The 18,148-nt window shown below is 38.8% G+C and overlaps 1 protein-coding gene across 1 annotated transcript in view; it reads left to right on the top strand.

Annotated features, from left to right (window-relative positions):
- Positions 1-393: 393 nt before the first annotated feature.
- pappa2 (pappalysin 2) overlaps positions 394-18,148 on the top strand; it is a 97,456-nt gene continuing 79,701 nt past the window's right edge. The window contains exons 1-3 of the mRNA XM_053627979.1: positions 394-1,787; positions 2,850-3,909; positions 13,318-13,463. Coding sequence (XP_053483954.1) covers positions 875-1,787; positions 2,850-3,909; positions 13,318-13,463 — 2,119 coding nt within the window. The 5' untranslated portion in view covers positions 394-874. The remainder of the gene's footprint in view (positions 1,788-2,849; positions 3,910-13,317; positions 13,464-18,148) is intronic.

Genomic DNA, 18,148 nt, shown 5'->3' with positions numbered 1-18,148 from the left:
GGCTACCTCTTATAAACCTAACCTTAACCTTAGATTCCATATAACCAAACAACCGGATAGCATCCTTTATTATTATTATTATTATTATTATTATTATTATGTGTTTATTTAAGAGCTATAACACCGTAGAGAATTTTCCTTGAGTCCAGTGATGCTACGCCTTAACAGGTGACATATTTCGCGCGCGTATGAGCGTGAGGTGTTTTGGCTTTCTTTATACAGCTATAGCCAATTGTTATCATCCGACACGGTGCACTGATACCAGAACAGATTTCTACAAAAATCTACATAGATATGAGAGGTAAATAAAACCGGTATATAAAAATAAATAAATAAATATATATATATATATATATATATATATATATATATATATATATATATATATATATATATATATGAAATGCGTGCTAGAGAAGATAATCCAGTGAAACTGCTTTGAGTGGAGGGGAAAAAAACTCACATTGGCTCAGAAATCAAGGTGTAGGCTGTATATAATCGATTTTCACTCAATAATAACTGTTAAAATGGCTTCCCCCAACGTAGAATAAGTTACAATAAGAAACAATAATTCATATTCACCTTTATATTTAACCAGTATTTCTCGAAATAATCAACAGAAAGACATTTCCCTCAATTTAGTAGTCTGATATTAGGATGGTTTCAGTCAATAACACACCAGCAGTGTAAATTTTTTCGCTCAAATGTTCTTGGTGACATTTAGTAATCATTTAGTAGAGTTGACTTCATATTATTCGTAGTTTATTTTTGTTTTGCTACTGGTGGGGTGTTTGACAACATAATACAAGAACCCGTCCTCAAACTGATATTTCCAGATTGAATGATTTGATTATGCAGAGGAATTAATTGCACAATGCTTATCAGACTACTGACCATCATTCTTGTAATATTCCACACATGGCTGCTAAACACAGCTCTGTCAGACCACATTCAGCGCTATAGGCAGAGTCTTGTGCTGAAAGAGGCTAAGAAAAAGACTATTGAAGAGCAGTGTGGCTCGGTCAGCCTCAATGTCCCTGCAGCCCGACACTATCTTCTAGCAGGCATGCCAGGCAAGTATATCCGCCTGCCAGGCCTCTGTCTGAAATCAGCGCTGAACACAGGCTTCGGCTCAGGTGAATACAGTTCTGACAGAAGCAATGTCCCTGGAATGTGTGATGAAAATGGTGACCAAAAAAAACATGGTGATAACTCGCTACTTAAAGCAAATGGAGTGCGGCTCTCTTCTGATCCTGAGTCACGGGACAGGTGCAGCCAAGAAAAAAATGTTGATGGTTTACCACACAGGTCTAACCAAAGGACACATTCAAAACCGAAAGAAGCACTGGACTCCTCATATGCTGACAACTCTGCACAGTTTTTCTCACTGAAAAAGGCAAATTCAAGCAGTGAAACCTCTAAATCAGCATCAGTCATGGCAGAACTCCAAAGCCCTAGGACATGGATGAAAAGGAAGAATAGTTCCTCTTCAGTAAGAAGAGTGCGTCGCAGCCCTGTAAAGTTCACCGGTGAAGGGAACAAGCATTTAGGGGATGGGAATGAGGACTACTCTGGGGAGGTGGAGGGGAAGAACAGATCGGGTACAGAATTGTTGCGTGCCAAGATCCACCATGTCCCGCCGAAGTGGATGACGGCTCTGTATTTTAGTCAGAAGGAGCAGCTGAAGGTGAATCCAGCAGCTGGAGTGGAACTTCCTCGCTCCAGCTTCACACTAGAACTATGGGTCAAGCCTGAGGGAGGTCAGAACAATCCAGTCCTTATAGCAGGTTGGTACTCTGTATTGCATTATCAGAATCTTTCATTTGTGTGTAGTATGCAAGCTTATGTGAGTACAGCCCACATCTTCACTTGATTGTGATATAGCAAGTGATTGTGGATTTGCCAAACAGAAGAACTCTCAGGAGTTCTGAAGCACCTTGGAGTTGGATTTAATTATTTAATTACTGGAAATGATCCATTATTGCAATTGTACTTGATCCTAAATATGGCTTTGTATGATTACTGTAAGGAAAAAGGACGTGTGTTTTCAGAAAAAAACATAAATGTACTTTGTTTATATCACCCCCCCCACCCCACCCCACCCCCTTACACACACACGCGCACATACGCGCACATACGCACGCACACACACGCGCGCGCGCACACACACACACACACACACACACACGCGCGCGCGCGCGCACACACACACACACAGACAGCGTACCAGGTGTAATAAATCACGCGGTCCACTAGAGGGAAAACACATTTTTCAATGTGTTCAAAAACACAAAACAAGTTCATAGCAGTTATTGGATAATATGGTTTAAAATTAATAACTGAATAATGATCTGAGAATTTACTTTGTCCACACTTTAAACCTCTTATGTGAAGAACTGAAGATACAGCATAAAAATGATTAATTAGACAGATGGAATTAAATGTATGTGGCCACACATGCAAGCATGCTATGCTCAAGGTGGAATGTCTGAATGAATGAAACCTTTTGGCTTGTATCTGCCTTGTGCCCTTCATGATGCGTTGTTTAGGATCGCCAGCTTTCTTTTTCCAGTATTCAGGGAGCACAGTGTCTGTGTTCATGTGAGTGGGTGTGGGGTGGGTGAAGGGGTTCCCTGCCCTTTCTCTGTCCTTCTCTGTGAACATCTGGAGGCCAGACTACTCATTACAAATAGCAGCTGGGAATAGCGGTGACTTTGTTCCATTCATTTAAAATTTTCAACATTTTCAGAAAAACTTAATCCCAATTTTAAAAGCACAGGCAATGGACAAACCTTTTATATGTGCTAAACCATTATGCATACTTCTTTTTATTTTTTATTTTTATAAAGGTGTGTTTGACAACTGCACCAGCCACAGTGAAAAGGGGTGGTCTGTTGGCATCCGGACTTCCAAACCCATGGGGAAAAAAGATAGCTGCTTCTTCTTTACTCTTCGTACAGACCGTGCCCAAAGATCCACCACTCTTGCTGGACATCAGCACTACCAGCCAGGTGCCTGGACTCATGTGGTTGCCAGGTATGATGGCCACCGGATGGCTCTATTTATAGATGGTGCCAAGGTCAAAGAGAGCACACAGCAGTCTGGTGATCTGTACAGCCCTTTTATCAAGAGCTGTCGCACATTTTTGCTGGGAGGTAACCTCTCTAACTCTGAACAAGGCTTTCGAGGTTATCTAGGAGGTGTTGTCCTGTGGGATCATGCTCGCAGTAGGAGTGAGCTTTTTAAAAGTGATGTGTGGCGTTCAAAGAAACAGAACCCCCTGATAGAACTCTGGGCTGACTTTTCCATGATGGAGGAAAAATGGGTGCCATATAAAGACCGCCAACACCCAGCCACTGTAGTCTTACCAGCACCAGAACAGGAGCTGATTTCACCTTTCCTGCCTCCTCCATGCGGTGTGACTATTTGTGACAATCCAGATATTATCCTGAGCTACAACCAGAACTGGGAGCTGCGGGCTGCTAAGAGGCTACGATACCGTGTGGTAAATGTGTGCAATGATGATGGTAGCAATCCCACTGTGTCAGAGCAGCAGATTCTTTCCCAGAAGCAGGCACTGGAAGAGGCTTTTGGACCATACAACCTGACACTGGAGCTCAGCATAATTAATGTGTACAACTCATCACTGCGGCGACGCCTTGTGCTCAGCAACTGCCATATGACCAAGGTGGGAGATCGTCACTGTGACCGGGAGTGTGATCACCCACTCACAGGCCGTGATGGAGGAGACTGTCTGCGTCCAAGCACCTGCTACAGCTGGATGAGGGGCGATGGGGTGTGTCAGCCTGAATGTAACACCATCCACTATGACTATGATGATGGTGACTGCTGTGACCCAGAGGTCACTGATGTCACAAGAACGTGTTTTGACCCTGAGTCACCTGAAAGGTAAATTTCAGTCCTTACAGACATACATACAATATAGACGGTAATCTCATAAAAATAACACGGCATAATGTAGAGATGAATTAAAACTGAATACAGACCATTTAACAAATATAGTTTAAATGTTTGCCTAATTGTAACAAGTGGTACCACCTGTAATGGATGGACATTCTGAGTTGCTTTATTCAGGCTTTTCATGGAATCCTAGAAAAACACAGGCTGATTCTAAACAGATGAAATCCTAATTTATATCCACAAGCTAAGAACTACAATTACACAGCTATGAAAACAAAAACAAGAAACACAGCTTAGGACTGCAGTAAAGTCTTGAAAGAATTCAGAATGGTGCAACACAAATTAAAAAGTACATATATTCAAGTCAGAATTAAAATACCGGCCACAACTTGAATAAAGATAGATGTGAACAGCAAGGGGAAGTTCAAGGTGGCGTTGTAGCCAGTCAATGCATCTGCATTTCTATACGTTTCACAGCATCATCTGGTGTAACTGTCTTTTCTCTTTGGCATGGGTTGAAGATGCTTTGAATAGAGTTTGCTTTAAAAATGGGGGTGCACACTTCACAATGTCTTCATAACGCATAAAAAACAACTATTGAGGATTTGATGTTTCAAATTTTGATTATCCCCTGCTTGGGTCTGCAAATGTTTTGAGTTTTAAAGTAAAGCAAAGGTGATATCTTGTCATGAAAGAATACTCCCTTAGTGTTTTTGTGACTGTCAGAATACTTTGTATTACACAAAAAGCAAAGCATACTAATGTGAAATTCTGGAACTGTTTTAAAAGCACGAAAAACATGGATGTGGACGGAACCCAAAGGATATGCTTTATATTGCTAAACAACAAAACCAGAAATCTCAGTGAGTTCTCTGTGACAGGCAGGCTTATTTGGCTAGCCATGGTATCTCTTTCCTTTAAAAAAAAAAATTTTAAATTAAAAAGAGAACCCATATAGGTAGAAACACTTCAGCTGTGGGGAAAAGGTTTTATTGTAGTTTGATTGAATATACAGCTCTGCATCAGGTAAATGCCCTGTGCGGTTACACTATTTTTTATTTTGAGTTTATAAAATGCATATGTAAAATCTTACAACAGCCGAACACTATGAGGCATGTGCCTAAATAATTATTTATACAGTAGACATAATGAGACCATTGAAAAGACCGATTATGTACAGTATTAACTATGAACTCTTTTCCCCTTTTCCTCTCATCTCTTATTCTCAGGTTAATTCTTAATGTAAATATCATCATTCTCAAATATCCCTAAATCTTAAATTGTCATTCTGCATGATATGTCATAGGTGACGTAAGACCGTTGCAGTAGTGCACGTTTGAAAGTGCAGTGCCAGACATACTATGCCATGGGGTCTTGTGGCCCTCGTGCAGCCAGCTGTTGCAGTTTTATGGTCTGTTGCAGTTTTATATTTCAGTTTCATGAACAACTTATGGCAAAGAGTTCTACTTTTGAAGGCGCCTATCTGTTCTTGCAGAATTCCCACTGCGAGTAATGGAGCTTGAGTGATACACTTGGATGGTGGTCTGAAAAACATTTTGCTGCTTGTTTTGCATTGGGACACTTTAAAAGATGACAAAAGCAGGTCTTAAGCAAAAGTCGAAAGCAGACTCTCTGAGACCAATAGAGAAAGTGGAATGTAGAGAAAGAGAAGAGAGTGAAACAACAGGATGGAAAAGTGGTTCACAGTCATGCTGATAAGGAAGTAACAATTTCAGAATTTACCTGACCATGTTGGAACAGTGCAACAGTGAGGAGAATTAATATAGGGATTACATTTTGATTCCAGTATAAATTACGTTTTTATGAGAAGGTCTGCAAGTTTGCTTTTATACTGGGCAAGTTACTGTTCAGGTATCTGCAGCTGGGTGTGACCAAAAGCAGTCGCTATGCAAATTTGTTGTTCAAGCACGGGCAAGGTTCTCCGGAGATCCACAGGAGCATTTTGGTAATGCTCTGACATGAAATGAGAACAAAGGAAGAACATATTTATTTGGACATTTAAGCCTTGAGTTTCCATTGGTTAGTATGATTAGTTGATTTTAGCACCCATGATGATCAGATGATGAGTTTTGATCAGCAGATTGTATTGTATAAGTTTGAACAAATTGCTGATTATACAGACACTAAATTGGCATATCATCACTATTTTTTTAGAAAGCAATATTGCATTAATGCTAATGGCATATAATAATCTACTCTATGAGCACTCCCTTTGTTAATCCATCATTTCATTCATTCATAAATTTTCATTAACTACTTTATCCTGGACAGGATAACTCGGATTGGGCGACCGTCCCAGGAACACCTTGTGTGAGAGCGAAATACATTTTGGTACATTAGTACCATACATATGGTACATCCATGGATGGTACATTAGTCTACAATAGGGCACATCCATAATTTCATCTTGTTTTTCAATCATGTTTTTCAGTGAACAATTTAAACAAGGCCTTTTTAAAAAAAAAAAAAAATTTTAAAAAGGCTATTGTTGATCCTTACTTAATGTCTTGTTCCAGGAGCTTTGCATGAAGTAGATGGATAAAGCATTCAAAGTTGTATATGCACATTTTAAATATACGCATTACGTAATATACACAAATATGCACATTTTATGATTTTGACTTAATGTCCATATCAGTTACAGACATGCATGGATAAAGCCTGTTTTTGTGAAATTAATAAATTTTGAACTATTCCGCGAAACTGGCACTATATGAGACAGTTTGGGGAAATTGAAGTGTTCCAAAAGACTGACCCACTGTTTGCTTACATAATAAGTTTAAATGTTAGAAGCACCATGCTTCCAGGGGAAGATGGAGTGGGTCCAGGGAATGGTAGGTGGTTTGGCTAATGAGGTAGACCTTCTGGCATGTTACAAAAGGCCATTAAGACCTGGACCTTCTCAAACCACCAGGGCAGTGATAGGAGGTAAAAAGGCTTTCCAGTATGAAAGCAATTGAGGATTAAAATTACATGTGACATAAAAAAGTTAGCTTTATATTTTAGATGAACCCCATGTTATTGTTTTACAGCCATGAGAGAGGCTGTGGTTGGGCAGAATCTGGAGGAATAAAAGGTGCTACTTACATGAGATATTAATTTTATGAATATGTCTGTTGTTAACTGTCAGGAAAGTAAAACAGTGAAATTATTCAGGAGATGAAAAAAAAAATCCATGCTTTCTGCATATAATTGTTCAAGCTTTACTCTAGTAGTTATGTACAGACTGAATACAAATGGTATATAACTGGTCACCACTGATGATTACAAAATGAAATTAACAGTCTTTTTATACTTCTATTTTAACTTTGCCTTAGTTTTAAGAATATAAAATGAGGGTTCTTCTGGGTTTAACAGGAGGGATTTTGCTGCCTAATAAAACGTCAGTTTTTAATGCCGTAAACACCCTATTTTATTTGAGGACGTTTCTGCTGTAAAAATTAACACGTCAAGGAAACAACATTAAACGTTCATTTACCCATTGTTTCAGACCAGATTGTTACTGTTTACTGCAGATTCTTGTTAACTGAGCTTTGTAAAAATATAAAAAAGTTAATCTATCAAGTGGAAAAGGGGCAAACCAAGATCCCCTTTTTCCAACTGAAACACTTCTGCCCTCACTATGCATTTGCGTACACAGCTATGCAGTGAGCTAAACACTTACAAAAAGAGGCCCAAGGTGTGAGCTGGCTTTAGGCCTATTTTAATGGAAGTGGTGTGTGAAATGGCAAAAACAACAGCCATGCGGAATTAAGTTCAAGACATCACTGTTACAGTTCAGTATACTGCATGTGTTAGTGCAGCCAATTGGCTACTATTTAAACAGATCTGCTCTCTATACACAAACAACTATGAAAATGTCTAATTTCTTACAGACAATAACAGAAGTATATAAAGTAAATACAGACATTTCATATTGTCACACTGTTGTCTGAAGAGATTGCCTTCAGACCTTTAGAGTTTGTAATCAAACTTACCTTGGGATGCAGGGAGTGCGCCAGCCTACTGAGTAAGGAGCGTTTTGTTAGGACTTCATGAGTGAGCAAGCGGTAGAAGATTGCAACAAGAATACAGCAAACAATACCAATCATTTGTGGAAGTTTCTGTCCAACATCAAAGTCTTGTAGGCCCTTGGCAAGATCTTCTGTGGGGAAATTTCTCTTGACTTCTGAGCTATTAGAAGCAATCTTGTGAATTCTAATGTTGGACTGAGCACATCAGTGGCATTTGTTATACTGAAAAAGACTATCACAAACATAGAAGTTTTATACAATAGACTTTAAGTTAAAACTCTAATGATGCTCATGCTTAAGTTCCTATTAACACAATTAGCACTGTTTGACTCTATAGTACACAGTTACAGAAGATAAATTATTTATAATAATATTATAAGGTGTCAACAAGAAGAGGATTGGTTTCCTTTTGAGTCTGGTTCAGCTCAAGCTTTCTTCGTCTTGTCGTTTTATGTAATGTTTCCTTGTCACCATTACCTGACTCGCTCATTCAAATATAAATTGTATATTGGGATTTCTGTAAATCTACTTTGTAACCATGTAGATTGTTAAAAGTGCTATATAAGTAAAAAATGAATAGAATAGAAGTGTCTTTCTACAGACTGCCTTGCTTCAACACCAAAGATCTTTTCTCCCTCCATAGCTGCTTGCTTAAGGCCATAAGTCAACACAGCTGGTGAGAAATGTTTGCCAAAAACATGGACCTTCATGTGGTAATCCCGTGTTGCTGTCAAGCTGGTGGTGCAAGTCCATAGAATGCAGAGGTAGTCAGTGATCTTCTCTGACTAGAAAGCTATAAAACACCTGTTGAATGTCAGCCAATTTTGCAACAGGCTTGGATTTGCAAAAGATTTGGACTGCAGTCCTTCTTTGATTTGGTTTCCGAGGGTACTAAACCCCAAAGCTGGGCAGGTAACCAACACACTCTGTTGTCCTCCAATTTTGAGCTGGTTTGCCATATCTGTTAACGCAGGTCTGCCCCATGAATGCTACAAAATGGTCTGTTATTCCACAATAACATAGGCTCAGAAATAAAACGGACAGAAGAACTGAAGCTTTTTTAATATTAAAACACTGTGCCACAGTAAAACTAAAAAATGTAAACTTAGTAAGGCTAGGTATGAAAAAAAGGAATTTCTCCTTCACAGAGCTGCTGCTAAGGTTTGTCAAAACCTGTGTCACCCATTCTCAAGAATTTTTGTGAGCACAACTTAAGCAGACATCAATGGCCCATCCCAAATCAAACTGTCGGATATAGGGTACATTGTTTTGCCATTTCATCATCTTTTCTTTGCATGGATGATGCCCCTGTCATGCAAGCTGGAAGTTGAAGGTGTATGTCTCCATTAGCCGATTTCACCATAAACTTGATGGCATCTTCCAGGTGTATCTGTTGTGCCACAGTATATCTTACATACCTTGGAGTCCCTCCCTACAGATTGCATAGCCACACACAGCTATAGTTGGACTAGTTTCACTGTGCCCCCACTGTGCTCTGGGGCTGGTGTGTTGGACCCCTTCAGAGTCCAAGGTACTGGTTCTGCAAGTAAAGCTAAAATGTGTTGATTACTGTTGCACTCTGAACTGCTTTACATTTCTTTGATGAATAGTTGAAGCACAGCATTTAAAGCATATGGAATGCTCTTGCAAAAAATCCCTTTTGTCAATTGGCATAAGTCCTCATCACGTTTTAAGTGAAATATTTTTTTATGGATAGGGCATTGTCTGTTAGTATCTTCAGTGGAGTTTTTAGAGTAAACAGGATTGAAGATCTTAAACCTGCTTTTCTGACTAAGATAGGGGCCTTGAATTTCCACTACTTGGCTGGTGATCTCTCCAAGTTTTTGATGTTTTGAGAGGGAAACCTGGGTCAGTCCTCATCTCTGCATTGCAACATACAAAATCCACAGAGACTGAGAGTGGGGGATATGGTAGGCAGTACTCCCTTGTATAGCGAACCACAGCAGGCTACGTGTTGTCTCCTCTAAGGCGAACACATCCACTTCCAATCGGCCAAACCTCCGCCATATGGACTCGCCTACTTGTGGATAGAGCCTCCAATCCCCTCAGCCCCTGCCTCAACGGGATGTCTGCCCCCACATTCTGCTTACCCGGAATGCACATTGCACTTGAGTCTGCCTGAACAGGGGTTGTGAACATAATCCTCCCTGGTGGTTGATATGAGACCACCGCTGTATTGTCTAACACGTGCTGACCTCCCAACTGAGGAGAAGGAATTCAGTGCTAAGAGTATGTCCCAAACCTCTAGACGATTTATGTGCCACACTAGATGAGGGCCGCTCCAGAGACCGTGAGGGAGGCGCCTGTCATTACCATCTTACAATAAAGAGACACCCCTAGAGTGGGACCTGAGGCTATAAACCGGGGACACCTCCAAGTTCTCAGAACATGTAGGCATCGCGGTGTGACATTGATTAATCTCAAGGGTTTCATCCTCAGATAAATCCCCCGACTTTCAGCCACCACTGAACAGTCTCATGTGCAATGGGCCCAGTGGTATGTCATTGGCCTCTGATGCCATAAGCCTCAATAGTCTCCACTGAGACTGGGGGGATGCCCAGACCTAAGCTTATCTTGCTCAATGTTGATAGGATTGCCCTACACATATTGGGAATAGACACACCCTCATTGTAATCAAATCCCATATAATCCCTAGAAAAATCACTGTCAACTGGATAAGGTTCAACCTGAGCCCCAAGCTCCTCACATGGGCAAGAACAACATTTCGGTGTTGAATCGCCAACTTACTGGACTGCGCTAGAATTATCGCGGATTATTGTGGATGCCCTGGAGTCGCAAAGGAGCCAGTGCGGCATCCATGCACTTTGTGACAGTGCAAGGGGATGAAACTAGACTGAAAGGAGGAACTGATATTGATACGTGTTGCCTCCAAACGCGAACCTCAGGAACGTCCTGTGACTGGGCAGTGGAATACTTTTTTAGATCTATAGTCACAAACCAATTCTCAAACTGAGTCTGTGAAACAATTATGTTTGAGCATCAAGATCCTCATCCTGTATGTCCAAAGAGTATGGTTCAGATGACGCAGATCTAAAACTGGCTGCATACCCTGTCTGTTCTGTGGACCAGTAAATAACGTTTGTAAAACCTCCCTCCCTCAGAGAAGAGGGAGGGAGGTTCGTAGTTGTGAGAGTTGATGGGAAGAAGCATGTCACTATTGCATTATTGTGCTGAGGCTGTCACACTGAACCACAGACTGTCATGCAAGGTGTGGGATTTTTTTTTTTAAATAGAAGAGGCGTGTGAATCTCAAAAAAAAAAAACAAAAAAACAACAGCCATATGGAATTAAATCCAAGATTTCACTGAGTTCACAGTATGATAACGTAATCTAAAAATATTACAGTTTCACTGTTTCATGATATTAGTCAATCATACATAAATTACACGAGCCTATGGTGAAAGTTAAAATAAATATTTATTATGAAATTTTTGTACAAATGTACTATATATATATATATATATATATATATATATATATATATATATATAAAGCAAAAGGAAACAAAAAGATTAAAATCCCCTAATTATTGTTCGTTCTGTGGCATAAGATTTCTAGACATATTTCTGTTGTCAGAGAACATCTGTACTAATTGCGATTGATTTGTATGGGAGAGATGATCTCTGTTTAAATCACAGAGATGGGAGTGTTTTTATAATGTACACTATATGGCCAAAGGTTTGTGGACACCTGACCATCACACCCATATGTACTTTTCAAACATCCCATTCCAGATTTAGTCTGCCCTTTGCTATAATATATATTTTTTTATAATATCCAGTCTTCTGTGAAGGCTTTCCAGTAGATTTTGAAGCGTGGTGTGCTGATTTGTGCTCTTTCAGCCACAAGAGCATTAGTGAGGTCAAGCACTGATGTTGGGTGAGGAGGCCTAAATATGTTCAGTAGGGTCGAGATCGAGGCTCTGTGCAGGCCACTCGAGTTATTCCACTCCAACCTTGGAATACCATGTCTTCATGGACCATATTTTGTGCACGGGGCATTGTCATGCTGGAACGTTTGTACCAGCTTCCCTAAAACCCTCAATCATTGCTTCTCTGACAAGTTCTTTTAAACAATTTCAGCAGGTGAAGATAGAAAAGGGTGCTACATGAAGTGTCTGCTGAAGAAATAAACACACAACCTCTTTTCCCAAAAGGATATGACAGAATATTTGGCAACATGTCAAATCAGATGGGATATAATATATTACCTGGGATTATTTCTACTAGACATTTAATAGTAGGTAAAATACAGTGTAATCTTCCCAGATGAATACATACACAGTCTGATTGGGATTCAAATCCCAGAAAGAGTCCAGTTATAATTACATTACCCTAGCTTTCAGTCAATTTTTGAGTGCAAGTTTGCCATAAAATCTATTAGGCTGTCAGTATTTATCAAATTGCCATTATAAGATGAAAAGAGTGGCTGTGCGAGATAGAAAAGATAGAAATGCATTTTAATTGGTACTGTAAAAAAGTCAACAGTAAGATAACCGTCCAATCATATTCCATGACTAACTATGAAAATCTGACCCCGCAACAACCCTAGTGCTTATATGCAGCACAGTCAACTAATTTCTATGTAGAGTGTTGTGAAAAAGTATTTGCCCCATCCTGATTTCTTCTGGGTTTTTATTTTTATTTATTTATTTTTTTGTATATATAAATTGTTTCAGAAATTAAAACAAAATCTAATATAAAACAAAGGCAACCTGAGTAAACCCAAAATACAATTTGTAAATGATAATGTTATTTACTGAAGCAAAAATTTTATCCAATACCAACTGGGCCTGTGTGAAAATGTATTTGCCCCCGTAGTTACTAAGTCCCCAAATGAAACTGAAGCTGCATTCATAATGGGGTTGAACTGGACTAGACGCAATCAGGCCTGATTACTGCAAACCCTGTTCAATCAAATCAATACTTAAATAGTGGTTTAATAGTTAAAGTGTTGATATAAATAGAGGTCAGCTTGCTTTCCCCAGTGTGATTCAGTGTGCACAACTGTGGAATAGCAGCAACATGCTGCAACTGCACCTCTAGAGGCCACTAAATTCAACAATATGTTGGGGCCAGAATAGATACATGCTAATCCTGAAGATTAAGAAAGTATTACCATCTACAGTAGTCTAGTGTCCTTGGTGTGCATGGTGTCTTTTGAAGGGATATTATTAGAAATTACTGTCCTAGCATTTCCTTGGAAAAGGACATCGTTTCTTTATTCTAGGAAAATTATTATCTCACAAGTTTCAATGTCTGTTAGTAGAACCTGTGTTTCCCCATAAGCAGCTGATTGTAACTGAATCTTTCTAACCCAGGGCTTACCTGAGTGTGAAGGAACTGAAGGAGTTGCTTCACCTGAACAGCTCGGACACCCTGAATGTGTTCTTTGCCAAATCAGCTCAAGAGGAACTTGCTGGGGCTGCTACATGGCCATGGGCCAAGGAGGCCCTTACACACCAAGGTGAGTTCCCCCAGACTCCTTCAAAAGTCTTATGACACATGGTCTAACTGTTAAGTATTGATACAATAATAGTTTAAAAGAGGACTAGCATTTTTTCAGTTCTAATCTATTTTAGTGTCTACTTGTTAATATTGAGGTCATTGGACTAGATGCTGTATTCTTGAAGATGTTTTACCAGTCCTTGGAGCATAGTCAGATGACTTTCTTTCATTCCCTTATATATCCCTAATATAATAATTGTGAATATTAATATATATAAATATATGATATTTTGTGCATTAACATTCCATATATCTTCCACATAATAAAACTGACACTGAGTGAAGAAACCTCATTGAGATTTAAGTTACCTTGAATCAGTATTAGAAATTTCTTTTCCAAAATTTACCTTAAAGACTAAAAACTTTTGTCATTAAGATACTGCCAAGTATGGATACTAACCCTTTGTAAGGTTAGGTATGTTACAGCAGGGTAAAGACACACATATTTATATAGGCCTGAGACCAGGATTGATTAGCACTGAGCTAGGCTTAAGTTAGTATATTTTTCCTCTTGACCCTTCCACTAACCATGCTATATTATCATTTTACACTACACATATTCATCCACTGTGCTTTTTCATTCCTGTTGCCGCAAAAATATACGTCACCATCACTTCAAATCGTTTATTTTCCTCTACATTCCCTTCCAACAGTTTCTGCCTGCTTCCTCCTTGTTCACAGTTCTTGCATTTTACAAGATTAATGGGCTGTAATCCTGGGCATAAAAGAACACACTTGCAACACGCAGAGATTTCCCCCTGCAGATTGCCCTTAATCATGACCTTCCACTGAAAGGTGCATGACAAAGGGAAGAAAATGATCCTGGGTCAACAAACAAACGAAAACATAAGATGTGTTCTTGCCCTGTTGCAACCTTCATTCACCTGCCAGCTGATTTTATGATTCTCATTGTTGCTATGTTTTTGAGCTCATTAACAGAGAATGGAAATGCACTTACATAATGGGAAGGCCTCTTATGTAAGTGCACCTCCTATTGATTTGTGGTGAGTAATCAGACAGTTTGAGCTTGGCTTCTCCAGTTATGACTTTAGATAATGAGATCACTTTGGCAGCAGCTTGAAGTTGGGACCTTAGAAAAACAGGCTAATAATAATAATAATAATAATAATAATAATAATAATAATGTTATTTTATATAACTCCATTTCAAGAGCTCAAGGACGCTTTACAGTAGTAATACAATGATACATAAACAGTGAACAATCATGGACTAACACAAAATGTGAAAAGCAATGAGCAATCAAGTACAGAAAATGAAATACACAGTACAGATAGTACAGTCACTGAGAAAAATACACAGCAACAGATTAGGACAGATAACACTGACTACATTTACATGGACAGCAGTAATCTAATTATTGACCTTACTCGGAGTTAGACAATATTGTGTTTAAGGTGTTTACATGAGTCGCTTTTAGAATACCCCTTTCATGTACCCGTTTTACATGTTATAGAACATAGATCGATTAATGCCACACGTCATTATGTCACCACGCCACGCTGTCCGACATTCCCTCCAGAATTTCACGTATCAACATACAGTTCGTCTTCGTTATGGTACCGTATACAGTTCTGGGTGTTTTATTTATTTTTTTTTTATGAACGCTTCAAGTGCAGTTAATTATTTGTCATGCTGTACGTGCTAATGGACGACTGCCTGAAACCGTGGGCTGCGTCCCAAATCGCGAACTTACCTACTATACAGTACCCGAGATACATGTATTTCGTCTACTACAGGCCTATAGTAGACAAGTACGTGGTTTGGGACACAGCTGTGCTCTCTTGTTTGCCGTAAAACGGTTGAGTACTGTCGTGTGTGTATGTGTCCTGTCGCAAAATGCGGTGAAAACTCTCACACGACGTTAATAGTGTGATTAAGGTGTTTACATGTCTGTAATACACATCGATAATGCGACTAAAACAGGAATACTCCACATGTCTTAATTCGATTTGTGTTTACTTCGAGTATGACTTTAATCGGATTAAGGTAATTAAAAATTGCTGTTTACATGCTAGATTCTTCATCAGAGTATTGTCTTAATCCAGTTAATACTGGATTATTGTTGTCCATGTAAACGCACTGACTGAGAAAACAGATATGTTTTTAATTGGGATTTGAACTCTGAGATGAATGTGATGCTGCGAAGAGTCAGAGGGAGTGAATTCCAGATTTTGGGTGCAGCTACACTGAAAGACCTGCCATCCATGGCAGAGAGACTAGATCTAGGGACAGAGAGGAGTCCGAGCCCAGAGGACCTGAGAGAGTGGGTTGGGTTGTAGGGAAGAAGCAGTTCACTAAGTTATAAAGGTGCCAAACCGTGAAGTGATTTAAATGTGAGCAGGATTATTTTATATTTAATGCGACATGAAACCAGTAGTCAAAGCAGTTCAGACAGGATTGGAGCAATCTGAGGTGAGTGCTTGGTATGTGTAAGAAGTCTAGCGGCAGAGTTTTGAATATATTGCAACCTAGCAATAGAATTAGCAGGTAAACCAATGAGGAGAGCATTGCAATAGCAAGACATGAGGATATAAATGCATGAACCAATGTTTCAGAGCCTTTAAGGCTAATGAAGAGACTGAGGTGAGCAATGCGACTAAGCTGAAAGAAACCAATTTTAGAAACTGAGTTTATGTGAGCTTCAAAGGTGAAGGAGGGATCAAAGATGATACCTAAATTTAAAGTCTATCTGGCTAACACAATTAATTGGTAAGAACTTACTTCTGTAATTAGAGTAACCATTTAATTTATACAGTGTGTATATATATATATATATATATATCCTGTCAATCAAAAGAGTGCGGGAAAACACATCGAATTTGTGCTGTGTGTAAAGATGATATCTCTTGTGTGGAATGAAGACAAAACTGCAGTTTGTGATCTCTGAACTGCTAAAAGTTTTACACTGGACGCTGCAGCAGTGAAGCGTAAGTTTCAACGTCAAGTCTAAAAAATTTTTTTTTTTGCCGAGCTGCTTGTGCTGAATTAAAGCGCCAGTACACTGTTGAAAGATTTAAATAAAGATGAGATCAAGTATATATTGCACAGAAAAATATATTTGTAGGTATATTATAATATATTTGTATTTCATATCCAGTTAATGTTAATATATAAAAAGTTGATGTTATATATTACCAGTTTGATGTTCAATGATGAAGTAGAAATGCTTTTGTTTGTGGTGAGTGAATGTGAGACTAACAGGAGGTTTTTTACAATTCAGTCATTGTTAATATGAATTAATAACATTCAATAAGTTAATAATCTTATGCTGGCTCAAATTTTGCCTATTACCTGAAGACACTTAACATAGAAACAGATACTCACATATTCAATTGGAGAAAGAAAAATAAGACACCAGCCGTGAGTGAGAAGAAGCAAGGGTCCAGGTTTATTCATTCCGTTCCACCACACGAGATCCACACGGTTTGAGACATCCCAAAATGCGATCTCAAAAACCAGAGCTGAAGCTCTTCTATTTATACAGTTTTCTTAGGGTCAGGATGACCCAGACACCAATGTGTTTTAGAAAGAGCTTATCAAAATTACCATTCTGTTTTAGAAAGGGCTTATCAAAGTTACCAGTATGTTTTGAAAAGAGCCTTTTCCGAACACCATTAGGTTTGAAAGAGGTACGAGACACAACATTTCGGAGAGACCTTGGTCTCACAGTTATCTCGCGGGTGCAACGTGACTCAGCTACCCCTATAAATGGCCCCTCTTGGTTCTCTCTTAAAAATTAAGGCCTTCGTCTGTATTACTCCTGACTTTTTCTTGTGAGACAAGACTCTTCCCCACCTCCAAGTATATTATGAGTAAGCTTCTTTCTCATTTTTCTGTATTTCTGGTTTATAATTTTCTTTCATATTTGCTTTCATACAGTCCACCAGCCCAGTGAATTCTCAATAAGATTACATATTACTCATACTAGGTCTCCCTCGTGTTTATTTCATGTATATTTTATATACAACACTTACTTTAATCTTCAGAATTTAGTTCATGTGTTCATGTTAATTAGAGTAAGGTGTTTTCTGTTGATGAGACCAGTTACTGTGAAACAACTTGTTGAAATGGAGAGAATAAAGTTTTTATTTGCAGTTCTTTCAGAATTGTGGAATTAATTATTATTCATTTAAAAGTAAAAGGCAGAACTATTGATATCGGCTGATATCACGCTGAATAATCCGTTAATAATTGGCTGAGAAATTTAGTATCGGTGCATCGCTAATATATATATATCATATATATATATATATATATATATATATATATATATATATATATATATATATATATATAGACTCTGGGTATCTGCAAAAGCTAGCGGCATCACCTTACGTGCATATGACATCATGCGCCATCGACTAGGAAGCGACTATTACTTCCAGTTAGTAAAAACGCTTGTTCTATTTGAGATGATATTACCTTTCTAAAATTCACATACTAGACCGTGGACTGCATAGTGCATAGTGTAAGTGTATAGTATATCATTTGGGACACAACTTTAGTATTTACACTCCGATGCATGTTTTCGGAACAGAAGTAACACAATGAGTAAATGTACCCCGTGCCATGTGCAGACCAACTAATCGATAATGAGATTCGTTGACAACGAGTTGTTGCAGT

The sequence above is a fragment of the Ictalurus furcatus genome, chromosome 7, assembly GCF_023375685.1.
Source record: "Ictalurus furcatus strain D&B chromosome 7, Billie_1.0, whole genome shotgun sequence".
NCBI classification, from domain to species: Eukaryota; Metazoa; Chordata; class Actinopteri; order Siluriformes; family Ictaluridae; genus Ictalurus; species Ictalurus furcatus.
This window is presented reverse-complemented; position numbering and strand designations above follow the sequence as displayed.